The 27,464-nt window shown below is 38.1% G+C and overlaps 2 protein-coding genes and 1 pseudogene across 6 annotated transcripts in view; 1 reads left to right on the forward strand and 2 right to left on the reverse strand.

The window, feature by feature from the left end:
- NR2C1 (nuclear receptor subfamily 2 group C member 1) overlaps positions 1–20,468 on the reverse strand; it is a 40,176-nt gene extending 19,708 nt beyond the window's left edge. Inside the window, exons 1-7 of one of the 3 annotated variants that reach the window (XM_061415784.1) lie at positions 19,749–20,468; positions 12,209–12,280; positions 7,057–7,287; positions 3,848–3,929; positions 2,246–2,425; positions 761–908; positions 568–658 (exon numbers count right to left, since the gene is read on the reverse strand). In XM_061415784.1, coding sequence (XP_061271768.1) covers positions 568–658; positions 761–908; positions 2,246–2,425; positions 3,848–3,929; positions 7,057–7,287; positions 12,209–12,262 — 786 coding nt within the window. In that variant the 5' untranslated portion in view covers positions 12,263–12,280; positions 19,749–20,468. The remainder of the gene's footprint in view (positions 1–567; positions 659–760; positions 909–2,245; positions 2,426–3,847; positions 3,930–7,056; positions 7,288–12,208; positions 12,281–19,748) is intronic. The other 2 variants (XM_061415783.1, XM_061415782.1) reach the window with 2 other exon arrangements.
- LOC133247251 (small ribosomal subunit protein eS1-like) lies at positions 7,689–9,218 on the forward strand (annotated as a pseudogene).
- A 1,153-nt stretch (positions 20,469–21,621) lies between the features above and the next one.
- The window catches only part of FGD6 (FYVE, RhoGEF and PH domain containing 6), a 107,680-nt gene continuing 101,837 nt past the window's right edge, over positions 21,622–27,464 (reverse strand). For all 3 annotated transcript variants that reach the window (XM_061415769.1, XM_061415768.1, XM_061415771.1), the window contains exon 21: positions 21,622–26,193. In XM_061415769.1, the coding sequence (XP_061271753.1) occupies positions 26,157–26,193 (37 nt within the window). In that variant the 3' untranslated portion in view covers positions 21,622–26,156. The remainder of the gene's footprint in view (positions 26,194–27,464) is intronic.

Here is a 27,464-nt window from a genome sequence, read left to right on the forward strand (position 1 = left end):
TTGGTGGTGGACAGGGAGGCCTGGCTTGCTGCAGTCCATGGGGTCCCAAAGAGTCAGATGTGACTGAACTGAAACTTACGTCAGTTTGCACTTAAAGGAAACATCTGTCAAAGAAACCTATCATATACCAGTCATAATCCTCCAGCTCCAGCTTTAGTGAGCTCACCTCATCCTAGACAGCAGGACCCGAGAGCATTACAGGGAATCCCAAACTCTGAGTCAATCCCAACCTCTGTTTCCTTTTTGCTGCTTCAAATCCTCTATAAAACTAACTCTTGTCTAAAATTCCTCCACTAGAGTGTTCCACTGCTAATCAGCACTGTAATCTGCTCATCCATGGATCGTTTTCCATTAAATAAGGAACACTGAACTCATTACCAAATTTTTTTAGTTTTGTTATTTGATACTACCAAACAGTTGATGATAATTTTCATTAAAATAAAAACAAGAATCTGTAACCCGAAATATTTAGGACCAAATCAATTGGCCAAACTGATGGAGGAGAAAAGGAAAAACTTTTATAAGCTTAAGCAGTTTTAAGCTTTAAATTAATTGTACTAAACACACCTTATCTGGTGTCATCAGCATAGTTGACTCAGTTTTTATTCCAGATTGATGAATATTCACAAACATTCCTGAATCTAAAAGTCCTGCTGACCTGTAACAAATAAGTACAAATTTTAGCCTTGGTTTCACTGGGAAGACAAAAAATGACCACCTGCGTATCATATGTTGCTGTTGTTTTCTTTTTTTACTATACCTTGCAGTTTCACTATCTGTTACAAAAGTTGGAGTTGCAGCTAACGGGCTTCGAAGGTCTTTTCGAATGTAGATTTTTTCTGTTGAAGCAGCACAGTTGGAAGATTTTTCTCTGGATACTTCAATGGGTTTTCTTTCACACTGAACAGCTACAAAAATGTGCCAAATTTATATCACAATGCAGAATTTATAAGCAATTATAAATGCAAGCTCTAGGTCAGCAATGTTGTTATGGGAGACATGGTTATCATAACTCTAAAGATAACCATCAATCTTTAGAAATTATTTTTTAAGTTCAACGAAGTTGCTTCAAATAGTAAAACTGGCCACTGTGCATCTCTCTTATTCTCTTTTCTCTCCCTGCCCCAGTTGTGGCAGAAATGCAGAATTCTTATTTTTTAAAAGTTCACTGTCAAGAAGGAAAACCTGAAGTTAGGAGTCCTTTACACATCTAATACACATAAGAGTATTAAAAAATAAAGTATTTAAACAACTGAAGACAATATTGACAGTGAACCACAAAAAGACCCAAGTCAAATCTTTTTTTAATTAAGGGCAGGGAGATTTTTAAAAATTTGTTAGTTTTTTAATTTGTACAGGGCAAGGAGATTTTTGAGCAGCAACTCAATCGCTTAGTTTTTATTTATAAAATAGAGGTTAATAAAAAAATAGAGGTAATAAATTTTATGGGCTTCCCTGGTAAAGCTCAGATGGCAAAGAATCTGCCTGAAATGTGGGAGACCTGGGTTTGATCTCTGGGTTGGGAAGAGCCCTTGGAGAAGGGAATGGCTAACCATTCCAGTATTCTGGCCTGGAGAATCCATGGACAGAGAGGAGCCTGAAGGGCTACTGTCCATGGAGTTGCAAACAGCTGGATGTGACTGAGCAACTTTCAATAAAATTTACAGCAATTTTATTTCATGATACTTAGGAGACGGTATACTGAAGTTGTTAAATGCACGTTTTCTGAGAAAAACAAAACAAAACTGCCAAGATGCAAATCCACGTTCTGCCACTTATTAGTTATGTGACCTTGGGCAAGTTTCTAAATTTCCTCTGTTCACACAAATGTAAAATGGCTAACAGTAGTATCTACTGACAATTCTGATGTGAGAACAAATAATTTAATTTGTACGCTATACACAGAGTAAAGCACAATGAGAGCTCAATCAATACTAGCTACTGTTATTGCCTTATTAACCACTTTAGTATTAAAAGTTTGGTGAAAAACTAAACTGGTATCTAGTTACCTTTAAAAAAAAATTATTATTACCAGATCCAAACTAAAATTACAATGCCTGGCATTATAAGCATTGAGTTAAGATTTGTTGAACATACAAAAAATACATATTTCTATATTTTTGTTGGAAAACTTTAAATTAAAAAACATATATATATGACATATTTTAACGTGTTAATTTTAACATATTTCTAGGAGTTTGCCTGAATTCTTAAAAGTATTTTCTCCTGAAAAGCTAATACATACAGTCTTGTTTCATTCCAAACGCAATACATCTTTGTAACCTGCAGTATTGACAGCGATTTCGATGGTGTTTATTAATAATACAGTCCTTTGATCCTCGACATGAATAAACTAAATTTTTTCGGATACTTCTTTTAAAAAATCCTTTGCAGCCTTCACAAGTTACTGCTCCATAATGACGGCCTAGAAACAAATGTTTAAGAAAATACGAAAGTCACATTTTTCAGAACTAAAATGAAGTAGGCCCGCCCACATCTACCCTTTAAACATGAGATGAAACTGAGATTTCTGAGTTTATGACATGATGTTTTTTTTTTTTAATGAACTACCAGAGAATGACACAAACAATTCTCTGATAAAATATACTAAACAATATGAGATTTTAAATTTTGCAAAGTAATTTTAACAATGACATGGAAAATTTGGGAAAGAGAAGAAACACAATCACCCATAACCCATGATATAAAAACTATTTTCACTTCTGAGATCACTTACAAATGACAATTCTATTATGTACTATATAAGGGTTTCCCTAGTGGCTCAGTGGTTAAGAATCCACCTGTCCATGCAGAAGATGCAGGTTGGATCCCTGGGTTGAGAACATCCCTTGGAGAAGGAAATGGCAACCTACTCTAGTATTCTTGCCTGGGAAATCCCATGGACAGAGGAACCTGGAGGACTATAGTCCATGGGGTCCAGAGAGCTGGACATGACTTAGCAACTTAACAACAACAATATACTTTATAAAGCTACTTTATTCTGAAAACTATGCTCTAAAAAAAGGATATAATGTCAGTTAGTATTTGAAAATCTAATCATCCTTCCTTATAGTGAGTCCACTTTTACATTTTTGGAGAAATCTGTTACACTTTGATAAACCTATCATTTTCACAAACCATTAACAAACTGAACATACTCTGGGAAAAGCTCCAGTACAAGTTTTGTAATGAAGCTATGGGAAAGATAAAAAAGATGAAGGAAAACAAGCTGGGCCCTTAAACTTATCTCACTGGTACTTGTGAATATATACGAATAAATATGGGTATGTATTTCTGGGCATGAAGAACAATGGCCAGAACTAAAACAGCGCAAACCTGAGTACTAAAATCAGGCTTGGAGAAATGTCTGCTCAACTATGCAGAGCATTTCATCAGGGTTCACCAGAGCTTTTCCACCTCAGTAATCTATTACTCTGTATTCCTAGAATGAGAACAGGGCTCAACAGGTAGATTAGTAATCTAATGTTACATGTTATTAAGGATCACAACTAATTTTTAAGCAATACCTTTGATAAAACTGGTTTCACATTCAGAAAAATTTCCACATGTTCAGTTTACTTTCAAAAAATTGAAACTGCCTTTCATAATTCTTTGAAATATGCATTTTATGTCACTGCAAGATCACATTAAACTGCAGTGAAATAAAAAACCTTTAGGTGAATAAAAAGCTCTGGGGGAAAATCAGTTAAATTTCATAGGCTACAAATATGAACCATAAAAACAACATGCTCCTTTATTTTACTTTTTACTGTCAGTAGAAGAAATGCAGCAGTGAGGCAATTATTTTAACAGCACAACACAGATAGCAGGTTATTTGTAGTATTACCTGATGCTTTGTCTCCACATACTACGCAAAGATCAAAAACCTTATTTGGTCCTTGTTCTGAGGAAGAATTATCTGTTAAGAACTAAAGAAACCCCCCAAAACAAACAAACAAACAAGAAAACAATAATTTGTTGTTACTCAGTAATACTCTTATGTAAAAAATTAAAAGAACTTTCATATTACTTTTTGCTTTCTTTTTTGTAAGTTATTCTGAAACTTTGAACTCTATTATTATGCATGTATCAATTAAACTATTCTGAATTTTCTTTACATAAAGATTAAAATTTCAATGTTATAAAAAGTACAGACAGAAATAATACCTTTTAAGTTTGTTCCCTAACAATTCATTAAAGTAAAAAGAGTCTTAAACACACAAATACATGAGTATATTTTTTTACTGCATCTCACCCATAAAGTATTTACTATTCATATGGAACACATCAAATTACTGTAGCAGTTATCTGTCCTATTTTGACATTTGTCTTTGAATAACTCAGAATATTTCCCCATAGAATGATATGACTAAAATAAGCTATAATAGCATAAAAAGAGAAATCTAATTTTAAATATAAAAAGGTTATGAAGAAAAAAGAAATCTGTTGAAGCATTTACTTTAACTATGGAACATGACTGATATACAAAGGTATAAACTTTTCATTCAGCTGTCTAAGGATTGGGTTAGGTGCAGAGGTTGAGAACATGGACTCTGGAGTCTGTTAATGACAGCAAATTAGTAGGGACTAGATGGAGTGGCCTTGGGCAAATTACTAAATTTCTTTAAACTATATTAAGAGCTCATCGCTAGGTACAGCTAATATAATACAAAGAAATACTAGTTTCTTCTTTTAGGTTCATCCTTCAATCTGTCATTTTCTTTCAATCTTTTGAAATGTGAACAAATTAAATTCAAGCTTCAAAATGGTAAAAACCTACCCCTGCTTTAAAACAGCTCACAAAATAATCCTCTCTTCCTTCTCTTAGGGGTGTGAATGCCTTCAGGAACAATTCTGATTTTAAAAACTTTAAATAGTCATTAAAATAGCTGTCCCAGGGAATTCCTTGGTGATCCAGTGGTTAGGACCCTGCGCTTTCACTGCTGAGGGTCTGGGTTTGACCCCTGGTTGAGTAACGAAGACCCTGCATGCCATGCAGCAAGGCCAAAAAAATTTTTCAAAAATAAAACAGCTGTCCCTTACTATGTTATAGTAGCATAATTTCTTTTTATATCACCATAAAAATCAGTCTTCAATGAAAACTTAAAAAAAAACAATTTCTGTATTAGATATCCTTTGAAAACATCTCTGACAAATATCTATCTTTTTTTAAATAGCATATCTACTGCAAATGGTGCTAATCTTTTATTTGTTAATTTCCTAAGGGTGGAAGAGACACTGAGGTTAATGGGCCTGCCCACATCCCATCTTAGGTCACTGGAACAGAAATCAAATCTTGGCCCAGGGGAATTCCGTCCTATACCTGTTTCTCTTTCATTGCTTTTAGAGATGCAAAGTACCAATATTATTTTTATTTTTTAAATAAAGAAAACCTTTGAAAAAGATTAACTTTAAAGAAATCTGATATACACCTTTTCAGCCAACTGATGTCACCAGTCATAAATATGATGATAGGAACTACGCTTGGAATGATGTGATGAAAATGGCACTTAACTTCTGCTAACTACTCCCCCAAACCCACAACCCCAGTCTAACCATGAAAAAAACATCAGACCAAGTCCCACAATAAGGCAATTTATAATATACCTGACCAGTATAACTTAAAACTATCAAAGTCACCAAATATAAGGAAAGTCTGAGAAACTGCCACAGATTAGAGGAGTCAAAGGAAACATGACAAATGTACTGTAATTTGGTATCCTGGAACAGACAGACATTAGGTAAAAAGTAGGGAAAGCTATGGATTTTAGCTAATGTATAAATACTACCAGTTCATTATTTATAATAAATATATATTATTTATTATATATATATATAAAATATATATATTATTTATAAATATAATATATATTATAAATAAATATAATAAATAAATATAAATATATAATAAATAAATGTAGAATGTCAATTATATGACTAATTGTGTGTTGGGCGATTATATGGGAACTCTCTATACTAAATGCTCAATATTTCTGTAAATACAAAACTGTTCTTAAGAAAATCAAGCATGTTTATTAAAAAAAAATAAAGAAATTAGGGTATGGATAATGCCATACATTTTTTTAGTGACTTCTAATAACTTTATATATTTTATCCATTTTCTACATTAGCTGTTTTTAAAAGTAATATAAAATTGTGTAACTTGAAGAATAATACAATTTATCAGGATATATAGGCATAATTTTGTATCTTATGAATTTGGAGCTTTTCAATTCTAAAAGGAATTTTACTTGATTAGCTTTTCAACACAAAATGTGGAATCCAATTTTCAGTGAGCACCCTCACCAAAGCCTCTGGAAGCCAATGTAAGGGTTCACTGTATTTATATTCAATCATAGCAACCATTGGTAAAAACAGCAGCTACATAATTGTATGAAAGCCTTAGCTGGCTCTTTGAAGAATAATGTATAACTAGCAAAAATAAACAGCAATGTAAAGGTAATTTACACTACTGAGTTCCAGTGTTAGAGCAGACCACAGGCTCGGCTGCTCACTACATTAGTGAAGATGCACACGACAGAAGGGAAGCAAAGGCCACAAAGCTGCCAGCTGTAATATGGACTTCTTGATCCGGCAGCTGCTTATTCACAACACAGGCATCTTGGTCTTGGAAACTGCAGTCACAGAATTCTGTAGATGCTCCTGATTTGGAAGTTTCCTAACTGCCGAAGCAGGGCACCTAGAAGCAAGCTCTGAAGCAGGCTCCCAGTTATTCTTGGAAACCTGACCTACAAGTGTTCCTTCAGCCTTTCTAACAGTACTTTGAGCTCTCTACATTTTTTGTTAAATTCCTTCCTGCCCAAACTCGCCAGAGTGGATCTTACTATATGCCACTAAAAACCCACCGAAATATACGCTGTGAGGATGTGTGAGGAAAAGTATAGTGGCCCATAGGAGAAGGTAGCACCTAATTTTATACAAGATCTTTTCCTACTGAACATGCAGGATATAAAGTCTTAATGTCAGGACTTATTTTATGATATGCTTTTTCTTTTTTTCAAGGATAAGATTAAAGAGAAACTCTTATGAATTTACCTGGAGCTGTTGTGTAGACAAATCAGGAGTCGTAAAAAATAACTGGTTGACACCTGCTGCATCTGGCGTTGTGAAGAAAACTTTTCCTGGAGTAGAGTCTTGCCTGGCCAGAATGACTTTGTTTGGAGTAGAGCCATCGTGATTTGTCAAAATGAACTGTTTGCCTTGGGTATTATGATCAAGTGCTGTCACAATCTGGATTTTCTGGCCAGTAGGCTGCTCTGTAACAATCTAATACAATCATGTCATTAGTAATTAAGTCAACTTAATCTTTTTCCTTCTCTAAGGACAATTTTTCTCATTTCTCAGACAAAGCTAGACTAGAAAGCATACCATTACATATATAGATTCAATGTAATACACATAACATACATACCATTTAATCTAGCAATCCTACTTCCATGACATCCTACCTACAGAAATAAACAAATGTGTAGATAAAGCTACAACAGTAAGAGCACTTGGACTTCACTATTTTGATTCCTTCCCTTCTCCTCCTTCCTACCTTCCATATACATAAACATATACTGAGTGTATGCTATTTGCCAATCGCTGTTTGTTCTGGGTCCCTGGATACAACAATAAAGAAAACAAAATTTTTATTCTCTAAAAGCTTTTACTTTAGTGAGGAAAGGCCAATAAAAAACAAGTAAGCAAATAATATTGTCAGGTGGTTATGTGTTACAAAGTAAAATAAAGCAGGGTAAGCTGGGGGTTATTGATGGAATGAGAGTGTTGAGGAGATAACATTTCAGCACAGACCTGAGTGAAGGAACAGACCAAGGCTTAGGACTAGCTAGGGGAAGTGCGTCCCTAGTAGAGGAAGCAGCCTGTGGGGCAGGAAGAGCGTGTTTGAGATAGCTGAGGCAAGAGGCACAGCAAGAGAGCTGTATGAGTGAAACTGGATGGGAGAGAGATTTACGGTAGGAAGTGGGATGTGAGAAACAAAAAGGGCCAAACTGAAAAGGGTCTTGTAGGCCATACAACATCTGATTTCCTACTGGATGACATGGAGATCCACTGAAGGGCTCGTGGAGCAGAGACGCGGCAGGATCTTTTGCAAACAGCATCTTTCTAGATTCAGTGTAAAGATCAGACTATGAATTAAGAACAGAATTAAGGGAGACCAGAAAGGATGCCAGTGCACAAACACTGGCAGCACTTGGGTACTGTATATAGGCAGAGACACAGGCCAAGATCAGGGTAGTAGGCATGCTAGGGGTGAAAAACAATTGGGGATATTTTATAAAGGGAGAGGTGACAAGATACACTGATGGATTGGATATGGAATATGAGAAGAGAAGAGTCGAGGATGATTATGAAATTTTGGCCCGACCAATTAGGACAGAATTGTCATTTACTGAGACAGAGTAGTCTGGAGAAGAAAAAGTTCATGAATAAAAAGAACAGCCTAGCATTGAGGGTTTTCAATGTAGCTGAGCAAATATTTTACGGAAAAAAACTCATTAAGCCAATTAAATTCCCTGAATTCAATTTTAAAATGGCAAAGCTGATTTGTTCCCAAGTTTTTTCTATTTCTCTGAAATTATTTTCAAGACTATTTTCTCCTTTTTCTGGCTCTCTTAGCAGCCCCCATGGTGGTCGTCAAGAACAAGCACCTTATGAAAGGAGGCAAAAAGAGAGCCAAGAAGGAAGTGGTTGACCCAGTTTCTAAAAAAGATTGGTATGATGTGAAAGCACCAGCTATGTTCAGTATAAGGAATACTGGGAAAACGTTGTTCACAAGAACTCAAGGAACCAAAATCACATCTGATGGCCTCAACGAGTATGTTTTTAAGTGAGTCTCACTAATCTGCAGAATGATGAAGTAGCATTTAGAAAATTCAGGCTAATTATTGAGAATGTTCAGGGCAAAAACTGCCTAATTTCCATGGCATGGATCTTATCCGTAACGTATTCCATGGTCAAAAAGTGGCAAACCATGATTGAAGCTCATGTTGAGGTCAAGACTACGGATGGTTACTTGCTTCATCTGTTCTGTGTGGGTAACTAAAAAACGCAACCATCAGATTTAGAAGACCTTTTATGCTCAGCGCTAGCAGGTACACCAGATCCCCAAGAGGGATCTGCACCTGAGAGGCGCAGATGAATGACTTGAAAGAAGTGGTCAATAAACTGATTTCAGATAGCACTGGAAAAGACTTGCCAATCTATTTATCCACTCCATGATGTCTTCTTTAGAAAAGCAAAAAATGCTAAAGGAGCCCAAGTTTGAATTGGGAAAACTCATGGAGCTACATGGTGAAGGTAGTAGTTCTGGAAAAGCTACTGGGGATGAGACAGGTGCTAAAGTTAAATGAGTTGGTGAATATGAGCCAACAGTCCAAGAATCTGTTTAAAACGTGTACTTTTAATGATGACAAAAGATCTTATTTGTGGTAGGAAAAAAAAGACTATTTTCTGCACAAAATTTACAGCACAGTTCTGAATCACTCATTAGTTTTTGTCTAGAGCACACTGCATTGATTATGGCTGCTACCAATGTGAGTTTCCTTTGTTGACCATTATTTCTACCATGCCCTATTTTCCTGGCTGCAGTTTTAACTGTTTTCAGTTTTGTTTTGCATAGGTTATTTCTACCAAGTCTCGTCTCCAACCTCCCCACTAACAATTTCTGCAATATTCAATGACACTTATAAGAGGTTTTCAATCAGTTCATGTGTAATTTTACCATGTAAAGTTTATGCTGTTATACATTTCATTTTAGAATATTCCTATCAGAAATATTAATTGTAAACTGAATAAAAATCTAATGGCTCACACTTATTTCTTAGAGACAAGAGCATCAGGTACATGCAGGGTCCATTATTATTATTATTACCTGGAAACACTTTGCTTAGATGGGTAAAAGTATGTTTACTGCAGCACAATAATTATAATTAGAAACTGAAGTGATCCAAGTGGCCTTCAATAAAGAAAAGTAAATAGATTATGGAAACAGTTCTCAGGTCTTAGGATTTCTTTACATCCCTAAACAAATAAATAAAAATCACTGAGAGCCCAAACGGCTTTTATTTACATAGGTTATATCTATTGATATTTACCATACTGAAATTCAAATAGAAAAAATTTTAAGTATTTATTAATTCATCTTAAAATAACCCATTAAATATTAACATAATATATTTATTTAATGAAAAATAAGTATATTTTCCAAACAAAAAAAAATTTAGTGGAGGACAGAGGCACTGATTTACATTTTTGCAAACAGATTCAATGTCTGGCTTAATAGAAGCTGGATACTCATACCTGCCTGTGCATTCAATCTGCTGCAAAGGCTGTTTTGGTTAGAACAAAGAAAGACAATCCAGCCTTATATTTTTTGGGTAAAAGGGAGAGAATATCTTAATTGCTTCTTCAAATTGTGTAAACTGTTCTTTGATATGACATCAAAACGTGAAAAGTGACAGCTTTTTAGAGGTTAGTTGCAATGTAGAATCAGAAACTACTGGGTTGGTCAAAAAGTTCATTTGGGTTTTTCTTGAGATGATACAAGAGACTTGAACTAACTTCTTGGCCAACCAATATATTAAAATCTATTGGTCTATCCTGTAATGTGAATCCTTCACTTATGAGTGATTTTGTTACATCATGCACTGTTCATTTCGAAAACGCTGGTTCAATGAGTTATGTACACCTTTTAAATTTTGACATATTTAACCTATCATGTAACAAGTAGTCTCTGGAAAATTATACCACGTATTTGTGAGAGAATGATAGTGAAAAGACAAACAGCATTTTAGTATTATTATGAGAATGGTTTGGACCTTGCTGACTCTGAAAGAGTCCCTAGATGATATTTTGAAAACCTCTGGACTATGGAACTTCTTACTAGAACACAGCTGTTTATATGATATAGATCTCCTTCTAATGGTCCAGTAAACCACAGATTTCACACCCTCCAGAAACAGTCTCTGACTAGAACCTCACATCCCACAACTCTTCATTAGCTGTTTTTCTTCCATGTTCCCAATTCCCAATTACACTCTACACAATCACCTATCATAGCACTGAACATACTCTATTTTTATTGTCCAATTATTCAACCATCTCTCACTAGATCAAAGTGAACTGAAAGTCAGTTCAGTTCAGTTACTCAGTTGTGTCCAACTCTTTGCGACCCCGTGAACCGCAGCACGCCAGGCCTCCCTGTCCATCACCAACTCCCGGAGTCTACCCAAACTCATGTCCACTGAGTCGGTGATGCCATCCAACCATCTCATCCTCTGTCGTCCCCTTCTCCTCCTGCCCTCAATCTTTCCCAGCATCAGGGTCTTTTCAAATCAGTCAGCTCTTTGCATCAGGTGGCCAAAGTATTGGAGTTTCAGCCTCAACATCAGTCCTTTCAGTGAACAGCCAGGACTGATCTCCTTTAGAATGGACTGGTTGGATCTCCTTGCAGTCCAAGGGACTCTCAAGAGTCTTCTCCAACACCCCAGTTCAAAAGCATCAATTCTTCAGTGCTGAGCTTTCTTTGTAGTCCAACTCTCACATCCATACATGACTACTCAAAAAACCATAGCCTTGACTAGACGGACCTTTGTTGACAAAGTAATGTCTCTGCTTTTTAATATGCTGTCTAGGTTGGTCACTGGAGAAGGACATGGCAACCCACTCCAGTACTCTTGCCTGGAGAATTCCGTGGAGAGAGGAGCCTGGTAGGCTGCTGTCCATGGGGTCGCACAGAGTCAGACACAACTAAAGCAACTTAGCAGCAGCAGCAGCAGGTTGGCCATAACTTTCCTTCCAAGAAGTAAATGTCTTATAATTTCATGGCTGCAATCATCATCTGCAGTGATTTTGGAGCCCCCCAAAAAATAAAGTCAGCCACTGTTTCCCCATCTATTTGCCATGAAGTGATGGGACCGGATGCCATGATCTTAGGTTTCTGAATCTTGAGCTTTAAGCCAACTTTTTCACTCTCCTCTTTCACATTCATCAAGAGGCTCTTTAGCTCTTCTTCGCTTTCTGTCATAAGGGTGGTGTCATCTGCATATTACTGATATTTCTCTGGGCAATCTTGATTCCAACAATTGAGGGTATCTTTTATCTCTGTGCCACCAAAACCTAGCAAACTTATTTGTATAAATCACTTTGGTTAAGCAGTTAATGAACAGTAAATTAGACATACCTCTCCCATTTGTTGTTCAATAATTTGATGTGCAATTTCTTCTATGGATGCCATGATTTGATTGTCAGTGTCCTGCCAAAAATAAGATGCTTTTTCACAATTATACCCACAAAACATATTAACTGAAGAATTTACAAATGAAATTATATGATAACTAGGATTTGCTTCAAAATATTCTGGTTTTGGAAAGAGGTAGAGGTGGGAAGGAATAAACAACTTAAGATTGGCAGTGTGTTGACAATTATCAAAGACAGTTGACGTTTATACAAGAATTCATAAAATTATTCTCTGTGCTTTTACAAATTTTGAAAATGTCTATTAAAAAAAAATACCAAACAATTTCACTTTTCAAAGGTACTGAAGACTAAACCACAGACTTTCAATATAGATCAGGAATGGTTTATTAATTAAAGAAGGTCAATCCAGTCTATAAACAAATACATCACTGTAGCCATTTAACACACTTTTTAATCAGTATACTGTAAAAGCTGACAAAATAATTATATTCAGAAGACTGGAAGATTTCTCCAGAATTTTGTGATTGTTCTTCATTGTTCTTATGTGTTAAGTTTAATTTGAATTTTAACATAAAACTCTTCAAATAGATTTGAAAGTCAGTAAGATTAACAGATTGACTTTGACATTTGTTTTTTCTCTATATCAGGTAGTCAAGAATACAAAAATCATTTGACTTTATTATATACCATCATAAATTCACTAATATTCTACAATTATAATTAATATTGATCACCAAATTATTTTAATCACTTGTCTTTCAATCACTTTTAAAACCTTAAATGTTTCAATTACTTGTTCTAAAAGCAATATACAGTATTTAGATTAATTACTCAACTATCTCCCACTTGAAAAGTAGTGCCAGTTAAGTGCCCTCAACCTCTCTGGAACCCAACCAAGGAGACGGTTACTGCCAAAGCCTGTGTGCTCTGGGTCCATGATGGAATGGCAATCCTTCCAAACTCTTCTCTATTTTGGCGGGGGGTGGGGGGGATGGAGTGTCATTCTTTCTTTTTTTTGAAAGGCAACATATGTTCAAAACAGAACAGCGCTATTGACCCACCCAGTATTCCAGAGTTCCAGAATTCCAACAGCCTTCATTCATTTCATCCCATTTATGTCCCCTTCAGTCCAAGCTGGCAGCCATTTCTGCTGGCATGAATTCTCAGAAATCTTTGTTGCCTCCCATGCAATTCACACGGGTTCATGCCACCAGACAAGAGTCTTGTACAGATCTCTTGTGGGTAACTGCATCTCTATTCCTACCATGTGCTGTCTGTAGATCTCAAGAACACTGTGAATGCAGTCTTTTGAACAAGGCTGCTTACTTTTCCTACACGAAAAACTCTTCCTTTGAGACTCACTTAAGCGAGTTATACCAGTTTTTAATGTCATTCATTCATTTCTCTTTCAATTACACTACTTACTGAAGACTGACAGACTGGTGTCCCGTTCCTGCCATTCTCCCAGTTTCTTGACCTCAAGGTCCAATAACGTTCACCCACTTGCTATTAACACTTTAATACTGTGGTGCCAGACTGCTTTAATGTATATATTTAACATTATTTTAGCTCTTAATATTCTTCAAAGCCTTCCCTTTAATTATAGGATGTGAGGTGCCAATGGTTAAACCTTACATTTTAGCCATATGCACTACTTGTAACTCCTTGAATTTATTACCATGTTGCTTCATATTGCCATGTCTCTGCTAATGGCTTCTCTCTCTATCACAACTGCAATGGAATCACTAGATCAACATGTGTTTGTTTTCCAAGACTAAATTTAACTCAAAAAAACTGAGGAAAAATAAGCATTCTTTACATATTATTGATGTAAGTCTAAATTGAAACAAACTTCCCAGAAATTTGCCAATGTTTATCAAAGCTTTAAAACTTTTCCTACTCATTGATCCAATAATTCATTCGACATTCTTCCATTCAAAAATAATTGTTGAGTGCTTACTATGAGCCAGGCAGTTTTCCAAATGTTAGGGATACATCTTTCTAAATGTCAGGGAGTATTAAAACAAGGGCTTCCCTGATAGCTCAGTTGGTAAAGAATTCGCCTGTAATGCAGGAGACCTTGGTTTGATTCCTGAGTTGGGAAGATCCGCTGGAGAAGGGATAGGCTATACTCACTCCAGTGTTCTTGGGCTTCCCTTGTGGCTTAGCTGGTAAAGAACCTGCCCGCAATGTGGGAGACCTGGGTTTGATCCCAGGGTTGGGAAGATCCCCTGGAAAAGGGAAAGACTACCCACTCCAGTATTTTGGCCTGGAGAATTCCATGGACTGAACAGTAGGAAAAAGAGACAATAAATAAAATATACAAACATTCTCAAGTATTAATGATGACTTCTCTAAGTGCAGATTTACAGGCCACTTATTTTCTGCTTTTTGAATGGGTATCTACTAATGGGTAATTACAAAAGTAAACATTCCTTCATCTGTAATCCACTGTATTTTGTGCCTATTTATCTTCTAAAGCACGTGGCTTTATCTGTGTAGATGATAAAAAAACTTCTAAAGAAAAAGAACTCGTAGTTTTTCAATGGACTAATTTTTTCCAATGAACCTGTAATGTTTAATACTGCCTGGTACTTGTATTTGAACTCAGAAAGCATCAATATTTACTGAAAGATACTTAACAGGCACGGTGTGACTGCTGGACTTCACAGTGAGTAAGACAGAGACAATCTCTGCTGCATGGAGCTTATATTTTAATGAAGAAACAGATTTTTTAAATTACCACGTACTAAACGCTACGAACGGGGAAGGCAATGGCACCCCACTCCAGTACTCTTGCCTGGAAAATCCCACGGACGGAGGAGCCTGGTAGGCTGCAGTCCGTGGGGTCGCGAAGAGTCGGACACAACTGAGTGACTTCAGTTTCACTTTTCACTTTCATGCATTGGAGAAGGAAATGGCAACCCACTCCAGTGTTCTTGTCTGGAGAATCTGAGGGATGGGGGAGCCTGGTGGGCTGCTGTCAATGGGGTCGCACAGAGTCGGACACGACTGAAGCGACTCAACAGCAGCAGCAGCAAATGCTACAAAGTAAACTAGTAAGTAGTGATAAAGAGAAAAAGAGAGGAATATAGGAGGGGGTTTATAAAGGTAGTAGAGTGCCCTAGAGTCAAGTCAATAAATCACTTTCAATCCCATTTTTACTATTTACTAAATGTTTAACTACATGTCAGTCACTTAAGGCTGTTTGCTTATAAATGAAATGGATTCAGTAAAATCTATCTCAAAATATTCTTGTAAAAATTGAGTTTGTGAAAATATCTTTGTCAATGTATGCTGTTGTTCTGTTGCTAAGTCATGTCCAACTCCTTGCGACCCCATGGACTGCAGCATGCCAGGCTTCCCTGTCCTTCACTATCATGGAGTTTGGTCAAACTCACGTCCATTGAGTCAGTGAGGCCATCTAACCATCTCATTCTCTGTCACCCCCTTCTCCTGCCTTCAACCTTTCCCAGTGTCAGGGTCGTTTCCAGTAAGTTGGCTCTTCGCATCAGGTGGCCGATGGAGCTTTAGCTTCCGTCCTGCCAGAGAACATTCAGGGTTGATTTCCTTTAGGATTGACTGGTTTCATCATCTTGCTGTCCAAGGGACTTCAAGAGCCTTCTCCAGCACCACAATTCAAAAGTATCAGTTCTTCGTCACTTAGATTTCTTTGTGGTCCAACTCTCACATTTGTACCAATGACTACTGGCAAAACCAGTAGGTCCATTTGACGAAATGGACCTCTGTTGGCAAAGCAATATCTCTGCTTTTTAATATGCTGTCTAGGTTTGCCATGACTTTTCTTCCAAGGAACAAGCATCTTTTAATTTCGTGGGTGTAGTCACCATCTGCAGTGATTTTGGAACCCGAGAAAATAAAATTTGACACTGTTTCCACTTTTCACCCATCTATTTGCCAATATAACAACATTCATCCACACACACACACACACACACGCACAGACACATAATCAGTGTACAATGGTCTCTTGCAGGTAAAACATATTCCCTGAAAGTTAGCTGAATAAATAAAGTGCTCAATAAATAAAGAGCAACAGGTCAGGAGAACCATCACACTGGAGAGGGAGGGTCTGGGAAAATCTTATAGAAGAGACATTTGAGATAGGCATTGAAGGGTAAGCGTTTTTACCAACCTGAGGGACAAGGCCAAAAAACAGGAGGATGCTGCCTTTACTACTCTAGAGCTAATTAACATATAGAAGACACACAGTCTTACATTTTTGGCTCTGATTCTTCTTTTTTCACATTCACCTCAATCTCACGTCTATGTATCTTCCCACAGGAAAAAATATACCCTCAGTGATGCCATTTGAATCTGTTCATGGGGTTCTCATGGCAAGAATACTGGAGTGGTTTGTCATTCCCTCCTCCAGTGGACCATGTTTTGTCAGAACTCTCCACTATGTCCCATTCACCCTGGATGGCCCTTCATGGCACAGCTCATAGCTTTATTGAGTTATACAAGCCCTTTCGCCATGATAAGGCTGTGATCCATGAAAGTTATGGTTTTTCCAGTAGTCATGGACGGATGTGATAGTTGGACCAAAAGAAAGCAGAGCACCAAAGAATTGATGCTTTCCAAATGTGGTGCTGGAGAAGACTCTTGAAAGTCCCTTGGACAGCAAGGAGATCAAATCAGTCAATCCTAAAGGACATCAACCCTGAATATTCACTGGAAAGACTGATGCTGAAGCTGCAACACTTTGGCCACCTGATGTGAGGCGCTGACTCACTGGAAAAATACCCTGATGCTGGGAAAGACTGAAGGCAAAAGGAGAAGAGGGTAGCAAAGGATGAGATGGTTAGATAGCATCACTGAATCAATGGACACAAATCTAAGCAAACACCAGGATATAGTGAAGGACAGGGAAGCGTGGCATGCTGCAGTCCACGGGGTTGCAAAGAGTCGGAAATGATTTATTGACTGAACAACAAAAGTGGTGTCATCCTCCTTCCATTCAGGTTCAAAATTTTAAGTCTGTGTTCTTTGAGTACATCATAAACAGTCCATTTTCTTTCTCCACCAGCCCTACTCCCATCAACCAACTGTAGGCTCTTGTTACAAAGCAGTATTTTGCAAACTCCTTATTGTGAGCCACTTGTGAATGGGGAAATATAGTGGGTCAGAATTTTCTTCTTTTAAAAAAGAAATTAGAATAGAAAATACTGCATCAAGCATAGTGAGGGTAAGGACTTATTTCAATTTAATCTGTGTGCTAAGTCATGACGGAAAACATTCTTCTGTGTAGCAGTCAAAAAATGCTTGAAAATATGATGCAAAACAATTATTATTATTTTTTTTTTCTGGTAGGGTGGATCAAACATAGATTTGAAAATCTGGGACTTCCCTGGTGGTACAGTGGATAGGAATCTACCTGCCAATGCAGGAACACGGATTTGATTCCTGGTCTGGGACGATTCCACACGTCATGAAGTAACTAAGCCCATTAACTACAACTACTGAGTCCGTGTGCCGCAACTACTGAAGTTCGCACAACTACAGCCCACGCTCCGCAACGAGAAGCCACTTCAGGGAGGAGCCTGGGCACCGCAACTGGAGAAAGCAAGGTGCAGCAACCAAGTCCCAGCACAACCGAAAATAAAAAAGAAAAGAAAATCTGACAGCAGTTAAGGTTTCCCTCACAAGAAAACAGGTTCACATTCATTCTCTCTACAACTGATCATATATGCTATGCTGAATTTCAAGGAGTTCATAACTCTATGGCCAGCCCAAGGTCTTCAGGTTAAGAATCCTTTGAGTATAATTTCAGCTACTGCCAGAAAAAACTTTCCTGGATGAATACTTAATATATTCAACTTTGTGTATATGAAAAACCCCTAGAAGGCAAGAATCATCTATGTGTCAGCACTTCTAACCAACAGCAAAATCTCGGGATGCTTACAGAATTGAAACACATCCTTATTCTCCTGTTTTATAAGTATCAGTGCCTCTTTAATGGTCAAAGAATAAAGTTTCAATCCTTCTCCTGGTATTTTTTCAGTATTTACTAAGTCCTTATAAACACACCTGCCACTGCAGACACAAAGGAGCATTCCTTTATAGTTTGACTTCCCCATCTTCCCATTTTATCTCCTACCAGTCCCAGAGGGGACTCGTTCAGGACAAACTGGAATGTTCTTTATTCCCCAATATACAATTCCAAGCTCCTCCTCCCTCATTTAAATTCTCTCACCTTTAAAACTCAGTTGTGAAACTTCTGTTTACTTACAAAATTGTATGCAAGGGTGCATTTTTCTAGAGACAGTCTATGGCTTTCATAAAAGATTAAAAAAGGTGGCAGACGGTTCTATGACTCAAAAAAGGTACATGATTATATAAACTATTAATCCTTTCTTATATACGATTTCTTTCCTTCTCTCCAACAAATAGTAGGAATTATATTGTGTAGCACACACAAAGAGTACATATTTTGGGGATGTTTTTTGCCTTTGCTTTCCTTTTAAAAAGCCGAAATGCTCCTACAAAGAATGATGAAATTACATTTTCTGCGATCCATTTTAAAAATAAGCAGAAATAGCTTCTTTATTGTACATCTACCAAACTGACAATTAAAATCTAAAACCAACCACACAGCAGGCACCGTTCTAAAACCCTCAAAGTCGAAGGTCCATTAAGTTCCGAAGCACAAAAACCCTAAAGGCCTTAATTTCAAGCCTTTTTTATTTTCCTTTCCAGAAATTATTTTTTAACAGTTGACCTATATAGCGAAGGTTACAAAACAACCTGGCAACATATGCCATTCATAAAACGGTATCTGCAAGAGCTGGAAGCAGACTTTCTTAACAAAAGAGATGCAGGAAGCTTGGACGTGCACTGCAATGAGGACATTCGGCCGTTGCCTTTTCTTTCTCTAAAGATAGAGATCCAAAGGCAGCGGCCGCTCCTGCGCCACCGGTTGTGAAAGTAGAGAGCGTCATTCCGTCGGTCCAGTAAAAAGCACAGAAACAAGTCAGAGACTCGTAGTGAAAGGGATCCGGGCCTCGGCTCGCCGCCAGGCCGGCTTCTCCCACGTCCGCAGGCGCTAGAGCCCACTCCGACCCCGGGCCCGGCGGCAGCGCGCGGCTCCCGGAGGCTGGGGAAGAGGCGCCCGCGCCAAGACGGAAGCTTTCCCTGTAGGTGAAAGGTCAGAGGTGCCGCGGGAGAAGCTGCCGTGCGCACAGAGCCGCTCGCCGACTCCCTCTCGCGCCCACCGCCACGGCCCTGCTCTGGGCTCTGGACCCCGCTCCCGGCTCCGGCTCCGGCCTCGGCCTTTCTCGGAGCCCCGCGCACTCGGCCCCGCTGCTCCGGCCGCTCCCAGCCCGCCCAGAGTAGCGCGCCGCGGATGCCGAAGTGCGGGTTCTGCTGGCCGAAGCCTCAGGCTGCTGCGGGGACTGGGGGCGCGCCCGTTGGCAGTTGGGAGGAAGGGACCCTCCCAGGGCCCCCCGCCTTCCTCCCGGGCGCCGCTGCGGCCGCTTTTCTCCTCACCCGTCCCTCCTTACCGGCGCTTCTCTGCCGAGCGGCGTCCTACGCTGGGCGTAAACCGGACAGTCCCGTGCGGCGGCTGCTGGGACGGGATAGGGTAGGGAGCCTCCAAGCAAACAGACTGGAAAAAGCTGAAGCGGGGAGGGTCAAAAAAGTGGAGATGGAGCTTTCTGGGTTTGTGTATTTGGGGGGGGAGGGGGGGGTCAGAGTTCGTGACCCCTCCCTCAGCGGCTCGGTGCGCGCTCCCGTCCGCGCCTGCGCACCAGTGGAGTGCAGAGGCGGCGAGAGGCGGTCGTGACGTTCCCCGGGTGGAGGGTTGAGAGAACCCAGCCTCTGGAAGTAGACTGCCCCCTATCGCGTAGGAGGGAGACTGCTTCGGCAGAGCTGCACTTCCCTTATCTAGGGCTTGGAGAAGATGCGTGCGCTTAGCATCCTGTTTGCAAAAGGCGGTCCTTAAAGAAAATTTTGAGACTGTTCAGATTGGAGCCAAGATAGATGACCTAATCAGTTTTAGACAGTTCGGTCTCTAATTTATGGGAAACTGGGCTTTGTCACAGGCTCTTGCTTTAGACTAAACGGTTTATTAGAACACTTAACTGGGTAGATCCCAATAAAATATTTCAAATTCCCTTAAATAAGCTGGAGTATAGCCCTGTTGAGTAAGGCTAAGTTTTACTTATCAACTTTTGTGAGTAAATAGCATAATTGCCTAAATGGAGCCAGAGCAGAATCACTTAGAATGAAAACTTTCAGAAGACTGGCTTTAGTCTGTTTTGTTCACTGGTGTATTCCCAAGCGTATGGGACAGTACCTAATGGTAAATACAGATTTGCGAAATAAGGTGTTGACAGAACATCACATTCTGATCGTGGCCCCCGAAGCACCAAGGTGTGGTAGCAAGAGCCGCCATGTTTGCAGAGTGCTGTGTGGTGTGGTCTTGAAGGGGTCCTCAAAATGTCTTATTTATTTTTTAATGTCATAGTTTTGATTCACCCTAGAAAAGCAGTCACGCATTCAGACCAGAAACCCAAGTCAGGAAAAACAAGGTGCACTGATAAGGAGAACATCTCCTCTGTCATTTCCCCCTGGAACTGGGCATCTGGGCAAACAAAAGGGGCATGCAACAACCCCTAACAAGTGAAAACACTACGTCTCATTCTCTAGAAGTCGCCCTCTTCCTTTTAGTATCATTTGTTGTGTAACTGGTGGTTTTAAAGCAGCCCTCCTCCATCCATCCTTGAAGTCGAGTCCTAAAGGAAATCAACCCTGAAATGTTCATTGGAGGGACTGATGCTGAAGCTGAAGCTGCAGTACTTTGACCACTGGATGTGAAGAGCCGATTCTTTGGAACAGACCCTGATGCTGGGAAAGACTAAAGTCAAAAGGAGAAAGGCTAGTAGAGGATGAGATGGTTGGATGGCATTATCGACTCAATGGACATGAATTTGAGCAAACTCAGGGAGACAGTGAAGGATGGGAACCCAGCGTGCTGTAGTCCATCCAGTCCCAGAGAGTTGGACACGACTTAGCAACTGAACAACAGCTACTCCATCCACCCAAATTGGGAGCCAATCCTTACATCTGTCCCAAAGATGAAAGCTAAGAAAGTATACTACCTATAGGTCCAATGGAAAAAGGCGATCTGAGACCTTTTCTCTATTCTCAGTGCCCAATATGCACACCCACAGTGATGCCTAGGGTCATCCCCTTTACAGCCAATTAATCTGCTTAGGTCACAGTAACATTTCAATGTAGACACCATGCAAATGGGGAGTATGTTTTGTTGGTGAAAAAGAGCTTCCTCTATGATTCAGGAAAATAGATCAGTGTGGTTCATCTCTAATTGCATGGCTATAAAAAATGATTTAAAAGACATCATCACACTGAGAGTAGATTTAGTAAATTTATTTTGTATAAATATACATAACATTATTTACACTGCTAATATTTTATTTATAAAGGATCTATATCTCTACATGGACAATAAGATACAAACATCATTTTTAAAGTAAACAGTGTTTCTATAAATTTATGTCATTTGAAAAAATAGTATTTCAAGATTGGTTCTTAACATGCTATGATGAACTCATAAAAGAAAGTTGCCACCATTCGTCCTAACCACCCCTTCAAAAACGGGGGAATTTGATATTGAGACTTTCTGAACATTTATCTTAACAAAAAAAGCCAACTAGAAAATTTCCATTAGAAAAAAACATTAGAAATGGCATAGGCTCCAGAATATTTGTGTTTTGGAGGCATTCAAAAAAGAGATCATTTGAATTTAATTCACAACAGTGTCCAGTGAATGCAAGGCACTCTGCCGGGTGCTGAGGAGGAATCGCAAACGAACAAGATACAGTTGCTGTTCTCAAGGCTAGAATGTGATAAGCACCATAAGAAAGTCTGTTTAGGAGCCAAAGGCTACAGGAGCATAGAGGAAGGAGAGACTAGATCTAATCTGCAGGAATGGGGAGAGGCTAGGATCAACTGTTATAGAGAAGTCTTAGGTAAATAGGCAGAAAAATGGGGTGGGGGGAGGATGAGAAAAGACAAAACGGTGTGAACAGAGGAAGGTAGGGTTGGGGTTAGCTGCCACATGATACCTGAGCAGAAGTATTCATGCCAAACCACTCAGAAGCCAGTGAAGGTTGTAAAGAGCAGGAATGAAACTAAATTGGAACTATGCTTAACAAGGTGGGTCTGGCAGTGTTTAAATGGGAAGGCATTGGAATTAGAAGAAAAGTTATACCCATCACTGGGAAGAGGTAACAAGGATTTGAGCTAGGGTGGATGCAATAACAGAAGGACAAAGAAGATGGAAAAGACACGAGGGCAATTGTAAAGGGTCTTGTTGAGACTTGGAGGCAGATTCTGGAGCCAAGAATGGTGTTTCTCCATTGTAGAAGAAAACATGCAGATCTGAATGAAAGGAAATTGAGTTTTAGACATGTAAAGCTTAAAATGCTTAAGATATAGATGTCCAACAGGTACTTGCTAATATGGCCTTGCAGGATGGTGGGAAGAGCAGGTCTAAGATCTGAGTTATAATATGGGCCATCTGGGACTTTTGAGTTCAAAATGATAAGAATCCTGTCCTTACTTTCTTCCAACAAATATTTTCTCTTGAAAGATGCAAGGTAGGTATTTTGTGAGAAACTGTTGTACCAGGAATAGAATAGTACGTTTTTAAGGAGTGTGCAGTATAGTAAGAGAAATAGGATTTATCTCTGGAAGTCCCCGTGATGACATCCGACAACAACAGATCTCAAATTTCAAAAACCGGGTACAATGAAAGCACACTCAAAGACATAAATCAAGATATCCTGTGATGACATTTACATTTTAACTGAATTACTAAATAGTAGGCTTTCCCTATTTCTGGATATATTCTACCATCCAAATATAAAATACACCTTTGGCTAACAAAACTATACTTTAAAGTTGTCCTCACGTAATTGGTTCATTTGGAGAAGGCAATGGCACCCCACTCCAGTACTCTTGCCTGGAAAATCCCAGGGACGGAGGAGCCTGGTGGGCTGCAGTCCATGGGGTTGGTAAGAGTCGGACATGTCTGAGTGACTTCACTTCGACTTTTCACTTTTATTCATTGGAGAAGGAAATGGCAACCCACTCCAGTATTCTTGCTTAGAGAATCCTAGGGATGGGGGAGCCTGGTGGGCTGCCGTCTATGGGGTCGCACTGAGTCGGACACGACTGAAGTGACTTAGCAGCAGCAGCAGTTGGTTCATTACAGCTTTATATTAAAGTTTGCTCTGATGATCTCATTTTAAGAAATGCTACTACACAATCAAGCTTTTAGTTATTAAAAGGGAGATGTATCTTGGGAAAAGACAATAGCAGGATACTGGGTACATTAGGGAACAAGGGGAAAGAGGTTGGGAAGAGGTTCAGAAATACCAAAGATAAACTTTCTCATTTTCTTAGACTCTGGTGGGTCCTCTATGTTTAAAGCTGCCACAGATAAGGGAGCAGCACTGCCTAGAGACACACACTAAGGCCAGCCTTCCCCTAGTTTGACCTGGCATCTCTTGTCTAGGTTTCTTAAGCATCCTTTTGGACTGAACTTTATAACTACTCTTCTTTCTCCTTATGAATAAAAGGAGACACTTGAAAAGGATTTGATGGAAGCACATATATCAATGTAGAAAATACACTAAGCACTACTGGGATCTAAGTACTGTTTATGCTTTCTTCTCATTTATAGAGTGCATACAACATCTTTTTTTTTTTTTTTTGCTAAAATGTTAGCTTCAAGAGTGGTTTTAAAAGTATTGACAGCTTTATAACAAAATATATATAATCAGGCTTTTCATTTGACATTGAATGAGCAAGGTTAAATAATTGATCAGCTTCAGTGAAGTTATGAAGGATTGATAAGGGAGAAAGGGAATGTAATACTATTTCACATTTAAAACATCTGGTGGGGGGGGCTGGTAATCCGATAGCGTCCTCAAAAGGCACCATATTTTATATTTTTCAAAGCCCTCCATGGGCCTAAGCCAACTAGCATAATCATACATGCGCTTCACATGTAATTAGAATTATCAGAAGTCTGTGCACTGTTTCTTAAATATTTAACTGATTCTTGATTCAGCCAACTGTTGGAAAGACAGAATAGCCACTGGCTGATAATTTTCAGATTCCGATTAGACCAAACCTTGCAGTCAGAAGGTTGAAAGCTCAAGAGGAGGAGAGAGGAACCCCAGTAACCTGTTTTACAAAATGCTGATCCTATGAAACCAAGGGAAATACTTCATAAGGCATGACCTTGGTCTCTAAAAAGGACACACTAAAAACTGCAGGGATTTTAACGTGGAAGCCTTATTTATGCTATCTTGGTTAAAGTTAATGAGATGCAAAGAAATGTTAGTTTACCTACAGCTAACAGAAAGACTTGGAAGTTAACATGTAAGGACTGTATGTGAGGTTGCAAGAGGGTTTAAAATGATTCCACAGCAAGTAATAGCCAGAAAATGACAGCAGTCAAAATCGAGATGTAGAGACCCTGGTGCTGCAACCAACATTCTAAGGGTTTCAGGAGGCGCTCGGCAATTCTCTTGGCAGTCACAGAGATAATACTGCATTAGGAAATTCTTTATATAACAGCAGAAGGGAAATTTCTTGAGCCTTTTATTCAAAGGAATTTCTTGCCTTTGAAGATACTTTATATTTCATTTAAGCTCAGTCAGTAAATTTATATTATGAACATCAGGAATGACTTTAATCATAGTGTTAATTTAATTTTACTTCTGCTCATCAATTTTATGTATAAAGCAGTTCATATGTTAAACAATACATGAACCAAAATAGGAATATAAGTCCTTCCTAATGAGGTATGCTGACAGCTGTTTAAAGGAAAATATAAAAAAATATACTTTAATTACCAGAGAGGACATAACACAAAGTGGTATTTAAAAATCTTTTAAAAATGATTACTATACAATTTCTAATACTGGCTTAGAATATGTGCTTTTTGATATGGTAATTCCAGTTCATTTAAAAAAATCACAATATTATAGAAAATGTAACATTCTTTTTATATACAAATACCTCTCTACTACCTTGGGCTCAGAACATCTAGAAGAGCAAGAAACATTATATAATATACTCGCCATATTTTGCTTTTTAAAGAAATAATACATTTATGTTTGTGTTGAAATGGTAGTTTTTTTTTTTCTTTTTTAAAGATTAGACTTAATGTAAAGGCCATAGAGTTAATTATTTGTGTAACCCTGAAAATGGAAACATTCTTTTTTCTACTCACAATTGAGTTAAGTGAAAATTCAGATTCTATCCCTTTGCAGTAATTCCTTGATGATATATAACATTATCTCATGGCACAAGAGGTACGTAACAGTAGAAATACTTTAGACAATTTACTGGAATTTTGTTTCAGTTACTGAGGTAGAAATTGGCCATATGTTTTTCCATTAAAAGATAAAAAAAATTCATCTAAATGTATGGATTCAAAGACATACATTTTTCTCATCAGCTGTTTAATCATAATTTCCAACCCAAAGACTGTATAGAAATTCATACCACTGGTGAGAATGTTACAAAGTAACATTGTAAAACACACTGAGAAAACAGGAGGGACCGTGTCACAAACAGTTAATACGGTATTAATGTAAGTGTTCTGGTTTCTAAAAAAAAGGTACTTCAGAATACAGTGTGAGTCTCAGAAATAACTCTGACCATTAAGTAAACATTAAAATTTTAATAAATAACATACATGAAAAACAAACATTTTAAAAAAATTACCTTATACCTAATAAAATAATCTCTCTGATGAAGATTTTAGTTGGATTCATCTTGGCATTGTTCATTTATATAAAATGTTTGTACTGCATTTATTCTGATGAAATTCCACCCTTTTGGAACCACACGAGACGAAACCAACGCAACTACAGTATTGTGCCTTCTTGAAATGCTTCTATCCACCTGGAAGAGAAATTTGTTAGACCTGTAAAATGCAGTCACCCAACATACGGTAAAACAATACTATAGACCACAGCTATTCCCTTGGATCCAATTACCCAACAGTATATTTAAGATCTTTTCTATAGCAAACGAGAATTCTGTATGAATGAAACTACCCTTTATCTGGTAACTTGGACCAAAATTTGACCTGAAGAGTGCATCTCTTATTTTTTTTTAGTGGTCAATTTAAAATGCAGATGGCATATAAGTTATACCATAATAAATAAGATTTTTTAAAAGTCAAAAGTTTTCCTTAAAATTAACACATTTTAATATTCTGTAATGTGAAAATATTGCAACCCATGTGATATTAATAAACTCAAAGAGAAATTTATAAATTAGTCTGTATTAATTCTAAATAACAACTAAGCTGATTCTTTTCATCCAACTACATTCAACTCTCTTGAAGGGATTTCTATTTTGTCAACTATATAAGGAAAAGATACATATTCAAAAGTTCAACAGCTGATCATGAACACAAATGAAAATGATGAGAAATATAATATCTAACAGAATTGTAGGCAATTACTATTTTATCCAAATAACTATTTTTTAAAGAAAAAATAGCTGTGTCATAATTTTAAATTATTCTTCCGTACCCAGAAGTAATCATTTGGTTTAACAGCTATATATGGTTCGAGACTCTAATATAGACTGAAAAAAAAGGCTTATAGAGTATTTGTAATATAGTATCTGACTATTATTGAGGGGGAACATGTTTAATTCTGATACCTTAGTTGTAACTACCTTTAATAAAAGACAAGCCTTATTTAAAGCATTCTTTTAGATTTGCATGTACTTTGAGAGCCTAGTGAGAAAACATGAGCACCACTTAGTGAAAATAAAAATGCATATTTTGTGAGGCCAAAATAAAAATCTAGTGAAAGGGAGGTGAACTGAATTGTTTTGTTCACAGAGGACCTCAATTTCACGGAGATACTCTTCTCTATGTCAAGCAATCTCACGACATCTAAATAAATATTCTTTTCAGAATTTTGAAGAGACTATTTCAACCCCTTCCATCTAAAATGATATATGTTTCCTTCTACTCAGTCACTGGGAAGCATAAGAGACTCTTAATGTGTTTGACCTTCTCCCCAAAGATGTAAGTTAGCAAGCAGCTGTTTAAGCTCCTGCCATTCCATGGCACGACTGACTCACTGGATTGCCAAAATCCCAGAATGTTTCAAGAGAAAACTCTCCTCTTTGGAGGAGAGGTCAAATACCTCCGC

Source organism: Bos javanicus, chromosome 5 (genome assembly GCF_032452875.1).
Source record: "Bos javanicus breed banteng chromosome 5, ARS-OSU_banteng_1.0, whole genome shotgun sequence".
NCBI classification, from domain to species: Eukaryota; Metazoa; Chordata; class Mammalia; order Artiodactyla; family Bovidae; genus Bos; species Bos javanicus.